A 6,433-nucleotide genomic window follows, 5' to 3' on the forward strand; every position below is an offset into this window, starting at 1 on the left:
ACATATGAATAGACAGGTAGAGGTTATTTCAGATGAATGTAAGGGCAGCGCGGATCTGCAGGTGCGCCAAATCTTACGGTATTTTACTGTTTCCCCAGTATTAACGTGGCTTTCCTTACCCTTCTTATCAGAGAAGGGCACTGGTCTACCCTGGTGAGGGGGTGTTCGTTCGTGCGTGTGTATGTCACATCTGTTGGCAAGCGTGAAATTGTTCACGGTGATTGGTTCCTTTGTTTGAGAATGCAGCTGCTGTCCAATTAAAACATGAGGGATTAATTTAGCCAATGACAGCGCTTTACTTCATCCTGAGGAGGGAGAAGCGCTCAATTTGAAATATTTGAGTTAGTGCGAGGAAGAAGTCTGTCTGTTGCTGCCATTATTTCCAGCGCACCGCCACATTTTGTGAAGAGAAACAAGGTGACCACTTCTTATTCATTTCTCTGCCTTGCCAGTTAGGTTAGGTGACTTTAGTTAGGTTAGGTTGAGTTAGTTTGGTTTGTGTGGTTAGGTTTGGTTAAGTTATGTTTGGTTAGGTTAGGTTAGGTAGTTTTGTCAGGTTGTTAGTTTGGTTAAGTTTTATTTGGCTACTTTAGGTTAATTTAGTCAGGTTAGGTTACTTAGGTTAAGTTAAGTTAGGTTTGGTTAAGTTAGTTTGGTTAGGTTAAGTTAGTCTTGGTTAGGTTAGGTTAAGTTAGGTTTGGTTAGGTTAAGTTAGGTTTGGTTAGGTTAGGTCAGCTACTTTAGTTAGGTTAAGTTAGCTAGTTTGGTTAGGCCTGTAAGGTGGAGGTTGAGTGGAATGATGTCGCTTTCCTGAGTGGTGAATCTGCTCTATCTGGATCCTCGTTGCTGGATCCACTTGTTGCAGTGGATTGTTACCCTCAAATTTAATTCATTCCCATCACCACTAACCTTGCTGTTGGAATGACAGTTCCCACAAACACTCCATTTAAATTCAAATTATGTTGAAAGGCCGGGGGCAAATGTGACATTTTTTTTTTTTCCTCCACCTCAGTTAAATTGTCTGTATGCATGATTTGGTTAGCCTTAGATGTTAATGAGTTAGGTATTCTGTACACAGCATTAATACTGTGATAACATTTTGAACAGTAAGTATTCTGTACACAGCATTAATACTCTGATAACATTTTGAACAGTAAGTATTCTGTACACAGCATTAATACTGTGATAACATTTTGAACAGTAAGTATTCTGTACACAGCATTAATACTGTGATAACATTTTGAACAGTAAGTATTCTGTACACAGTATTAATACAGTGATAACATTTTGAACAGTAAGTATTCTGTACACAGCATTAATACTCTGATAACATTTTGAACAGTAAGTATTCTGTACACAGCATTAATACTGTGATAACATTTTGAACAAGTATACCGGGGAAAAAATGTGTTTGTGTTCTTGACGACTCAGTGAAGTGTGGGTGGGTGACCCAACTTTGGGCTGTGACACATTGGTTAAGAACCACTGACCCAAGGTGATGCACTCTTCCAGGCACTTGCTGTGAGAGAGAGGGGAGACCTGTGCACCGCTGTGCTGCACTGTGCTTAGATGTCCCTGGTTCACTCCTGAGGCTGTACCATTCTTGCCCCTATTGTGAGTATGTCTGTGTGTGTGTGTGTGTGTGTGTGTGTAGTTGACAATTACTGAAGGGTTTGTGACTTGACCTGTCCCACAAGTGACAAAGACGGCATCACGTTGGTCAGTGCTTGCAGAAATGGCTCTTTCTGAGACGTGGGTACAGTTTGTAATGGCCGCCACTCTTCCCTGCTCCACAGACCAGGTAAGCATCCAGGCCGCCTCCTTGCCCGGCACTGACAGCTGTCTGGCCTCCCCGAGGGTCCCTGCAGGACTGGACATGGCGTGTGCTGGTGGGGGTGGTGCTGCGCTGGAGGTTGTGAGGCCGGGCAGCAGCATGAGCGGCCGGCGGCGGCGGCAACAGTGGCAGCAGCAGCAGCAGCCAGCCTCAGGTGTGGGGAGGCACAGGTGTGGTGGCAAGAATCACCTGGAGGCAGGCAGCTCTGTCCACAGAGGAGAGAGCAAGTTTGAGTGCCAGCAGTGTGACAAAACTTTTGTATCCAGACAAGGCCTTAAGTACCACACCCTGACACACAGTGGTGTTAGAAATTATGAGTGTGGTGAGTTTGGCAAGAAATTTACCACAAAGTCTCACCTCACCACACACACCCTGACACACAGTGGGGTTAAATGTTATGAGTGTGATGAGTGTAGCAAGAAATTTACCACAAAGTCTCACCTCACCAGACACACCCTGACACACAGTGGTGTTAAGAATTATGAGTGTGATGAGTGTGGGAAGAAATTTACCCAAAAGTCTTCCCTCAACACACACACCCTGACACACAGTAGTGTTAGAAATTATGAGTGTGATGAGTGTGGGAAGAAATTTACCCACAAGTCTTACCTCACCACACACACCCTGACACACAGTGGTGTTAGAAATTATGAGTGTGATGAGTGTGGCAAGAAATTTACCCAAAAGTCTTCCCTCAACACACACACCCTGACACACAGTGGTGTTAAAAATTATAAGTGTGATGAGTGTGGGAAGAAATTTACCCACAAGTCTTACCTCAACACACACACCCTGACACACAGTGGTGTTAGAAATTATGAGTGTGATGAGTGTGGGAAGAAATTTACCCACAAGTCTAACCTCACCACACACATCCTGACACACAGTGGTGTTAGAAATTATGAGTGTGATGAGTGTGGGAAGAAATTTACCCATAAGTCTTACCTCACCACACACACCCTGACACACAGTGGTGTTAGAAATTATGAGTGTGATGAGTGTGGGAAGAAATTTATCCACAAATATTCCCTCACCTCACACACCCTGACACACAGTGGTGTTAGAAATTATGAGTGTGATGAGTGTGGCAAGAAATTTACCCACAAGTCTAACCTCACCACACACACCCTGACACACAGTGGTGTTAGAAATTATGAGTGTGGTGAGTGTGGGAAGAAATTTACCCACAAGTCTAATCTCACCAGACACACCCTGACACACAGTGGTGTTAGAAATTATGAGTGTGATGAGTGTGGGAAGAAATTTTTCCACAAATATTCCCTCACCACACACACCCTGACACACAGTGGTGTTAGAAATTATGAATGTGATGAGTGTGGGAAGAAATTTATCCACAAGTATTCCCTCACCTCACACACCCTGACACACAGTGGTGTTAGAAATTATGAGTGTGATGAGTGTGGGAAGAAATTTACCACCATTTCTCATCTCAATCAACACGCCTTCAGACACACTGGGGTGAGGGAGTTCGAGTGTGATGTTTGTGGCAAGTGTTTCAAGACAAAGGGTGATATTGCCCAGCATGTGAAGATCCACTTCTGAGGTGGTGGTGTGTGGACACATGGGGCCACACCTGTACCTGTGGTGGTGGTGGTGGTGGTGGCCGTTCCTGTGAGGGAGTCATGGCCCCAGAAGTTTTGTGTGGTGGTGGTGGTGGTGGTGGTGGTGGTGTGGGGGATTCATGGCCCCAGCAGTTTTGTGTGGTGGTGGTGGTGGTGGTGTGGGGGAGTCATGGCCCCAGCAGTTTTGTGTGGTGGTGGTGGTGGTGGTGGTGGTGGTGTGGGGGAGTCATGGCCCCAGTAGTTTTGTGTGGTGGTGGTGGTGGTGGTGTGGGGGAGTCATGGCCCCAGCATTTGTTTTGTTGGCAGTGCAGGTGTGACTTTCAATAAATGTGTGTGTGCAGTAAACCTTTGTTTGTGTATTCACCAGGTGTAGTATGCAGGGCCTCAGCTACAGGAATATATTGTAGTGAGGCAGCCCCTCTCTCTCCTTGCCTCAAGTGTTTGTGTATTTACCAGGTGTAGTATACAGGGCCTCAGCTACAGGAATATATTGTAGTGAGGCAGCCCCTCTCTCTCCTTGCCTCAAGTGTTTGTGTATTCACCAGGTGTAGTATACAGGGCCTCAGCTACAGGAATATATTGTAGTGAGGCAGCCCCTCTCTCTCTCCTTGCCTCAAGTTTTTGTGTATTCACCAGGTGTAGTATATAGGGCCTCAGCTACAGGAATATATTACATAAGAACATAAGAACATAAGAAATAAGGGAAGCTGCAAGAAGCGACCAGGCTTACACGTGGCAGTCCCTGTATGAAACACTCCTACCTATTTCCACCTATCATCCCCATCCATAAACTTGTCTAATCTTCTCTTAAAGCTCTCTAGTGTCCTAGCACTAACTACATGATTACTGAGTCCGTTCCACTCATCTACCACTCTATTCGAGAACCAATTTTTTCCTATCTCCTTCCTAAACCTAAATTTTTCAAGCTTGAACCCGTTATTTCTTGTTCTACCCTGGTTGCTGATCCTAAGAATTTTGCTTACATCTCCCTTGTTATAACCCTTATACCACTTAAAGACCTCTATCAGGTCCCCTCTTAACCTACGTCTCTCTAGAGAATGTAAATTTAACCGCTTCAACCTCGCTTCGTAAGGAATACTCCTCATCCCCTGTATCCTTTTAGTCATTCTCCTCTGTACTGATTCTAATAGACCTATATCTTTCCTGTAATGTGGGGACCAGAACTGCACAGCGTAGTCTAGATGAGGCAGCCCCTCTCTCTCCTTGCCTCAAGTGTTTGTGTATTCACCAGGTGTAGTATACAGGGCCTCAGCTACAGGAATATATTGTAGTGAGGCAGCCCCTCTCTCTCTCCTTGCCTCAAGTTTTTGTGTATTCACCAGGTGTAGTATATAGGGCCTCAGCTACAGGAATATATTGTAGTGAGGCAGCCCTTCTCTCTCCTTGCCTCAAGTGCTGTGTTTCCGTTTCTTTTTGTCACCCTTCACACGTTAGGTTATGTTAAGTCTGGCACCATCTTTGCCTCTCTCTCTCTCTCTCTCTCTCTCTCTCTCTCTCTCTCTCTCTCTCTCTACAGGTGACGGAGCACACAAGTGTAGCAGCTAACAGTTTCTGTGTAATTGTCGTGGTGGTGACTTTCCTCCTCAAGTCCTTGTCTTGGAAGGGAAAGGATGCCATTGTGTTCCTCACCATCCAGTCGTGTCACCAACCGTGTTGTCTGTGTGCCGGACGTTAATTTTGATTGTGATTTAACGTGCTTGTCCCGCAAGGATCGCGGCAGTGACCGCCTTTGTTTAGTATTTTGTGAGCCGCCACAATAGGTGGGTGTGGTAATTGTTTCCTGGATTGCTTGAGTAATTCCACATGTTTAGGCGATAATTGTTTGTTAATGCGTCTGATGAACTCTTTAAATTTTTAATGATCTATCCCATATTCTTTCTGTTGTGGTGAAAAAGGGAGATTGTGAGCATAAAGTAATCCAAATTTCTGTCTGTGAAGTGAATGCATTGAAGCACTCGACAGAAAACCGCGAAAAAAATAAAAAAAAACACGCAAATAAAAAAAAATGGAAGTTACTGAGAAAATCAACATTGAAACGATGTCAGTGAGAATAACGGAAACAAATAGTCAAGTGTACGCGACAGCCATAGTGTTTAATTATTATATGTCCCCTCTTTCCTTATATAAGTTAGTTAGCAGGAAGGCTGGAAATTCATAAGTAAAAAAAATAAATAAATAAATAAAAATTGTTCCCAGTGGAGTGCTTGACATTTGAAATTCGCGCCACAATGTGGAACCAAAACAGTGCCGTTGCGAAGATTGTATAATTTGTATGGCCACCACCGATCGGATCTCTCCCTCGCCACAGCATCCTCACGTAAATCTACATGTAAATACATCACCAAGGCAGGAACTTGTTGTTGCGGTGATGAGTGTGTTATTCTGACAGGTAAGGTTCTCAAGAGTGTTTCCTCTGTTAATAACGTAGAAATCTTGTTAATCTGTCATAGAACCGCAAAAACCATTAAAAACACTTTGCTCTGACTAAGTTTTCCAAGGCCACAGAGACTCCCAACCGGGTTCTTAAGACAAGTTCACCCATCAGCAATGCACAAATCATGTTAGTCAGTCACTAGTACCACAAAAAACACCAACTAGAGCCTTTGGAAAGTAATGGAGGCGCAGCTGACGAACTTAATAAAACAAAATTCAATAACAGGTAACATTCCACCAGACCACCACAACCACAAGTACAGTATGAAGTGGCAGTCAAACACACCACCACTACCACTACTACCACTACTACTACTACTACTAACATGTGTGGAAGCTGCCGGTCTCTCTCAGCATCACTACGATTTTGGGGACTGGACGGCAATAGTGGTGCTGACGGCAGTACTGGAGTATTAAGGTGAAGGAGAGAGAGAGGGGATATTTGTATTGTTATTATAGAGAGAGAGAGAGAGAGAGAGAGAGAGAGAGAGAGAGAGAAGTAATGACTGCAATGAAAGAAGAGAGGAGGAAGACAAGGAGAAGAACAGTTAAGAAAGAGACA

General features: G+C 44.3%; 2 protein-coding genes across 3 annotated transcripts in view; both read left to right on the top strand.

The window, feature by feature from the left end:
- The first annotated feature begins 442 nt into the window (after positions 1 to 442).
- On the top strand, positions 443 to 4,305 carry LOC135096014 (zinc finger protein OZF-like). The gene is made up of 2 exons (XM_063997199.1): positions 443 to 1,614; positions 1,797 to 4,305. Exon 2 carries the CDS (start codon positions 1,877 to 1,879, stop codon positions 3,395 to 3,397), a length of 1,521 nt encoding a protein of 506 aa, XP_063853269.1. The 5' UTR covers positions 443 to 1,614; positions 1,797 to 1,876; the 3' UTR covers positions 3,398 to 4,305.
- A 682-nt stretch (positions 4,306 to 4,987) lies between these two features.
- Positions 4,988 to 6,433, top strand: part of LOC135095898 (homocysteine S-methyltransferase YbgG-like) — a 7,942-nt gene continuing 6,496 nt past the window's right edge. Inside the window, exons 1-2 of one of the 2 annotated variants that reach the window (XM_063997040.1) lie at positions 4,988 to 5,827; positions 6,098 to 6,289. In XM_063997040.1, the coding sequence (XP_063853110.1) occupies positions 6,198 to 6,289 (92 nt within the window). In that variant the 5' untranslated portion in view covers positions 4,988 to 5,827; positions 6,098 to 6,197. The remainder of the gene's footprint in view (positions 5,828 to 6,097; positions 6,290 to 6,433) is intronic. The other variant, XM_063997041.1, reaches the window with a different exon arrangement.

This window comes from Scylla paramamosain, unplaced genomic scaffold, assembly GCF_035594125.1.
Source record: "Scylla paramamosain isolate STU-SP2022 unplaced genomic scaffold, ASM3559412v1 Contig2, whole genome shotgun sequence".
Taxonomy (NCBI): domain Eukaryota; kingdom Metazoa; phylum Arthropoda; class Malacostraca; order Decapoda; family Portunidae; genus Scylla; species Scylla paramamosain.

Bases quoted from the DNA above. Each gene is read 5' to 3' on its own strand.
- LOC135096014 (XM_063997199.1), top strand. From the start codon at position 1,877: ATGGCGTGTGCTGGTGGGGGTGGTGCTGCGCTGGAGGTTGTGAGGCCG.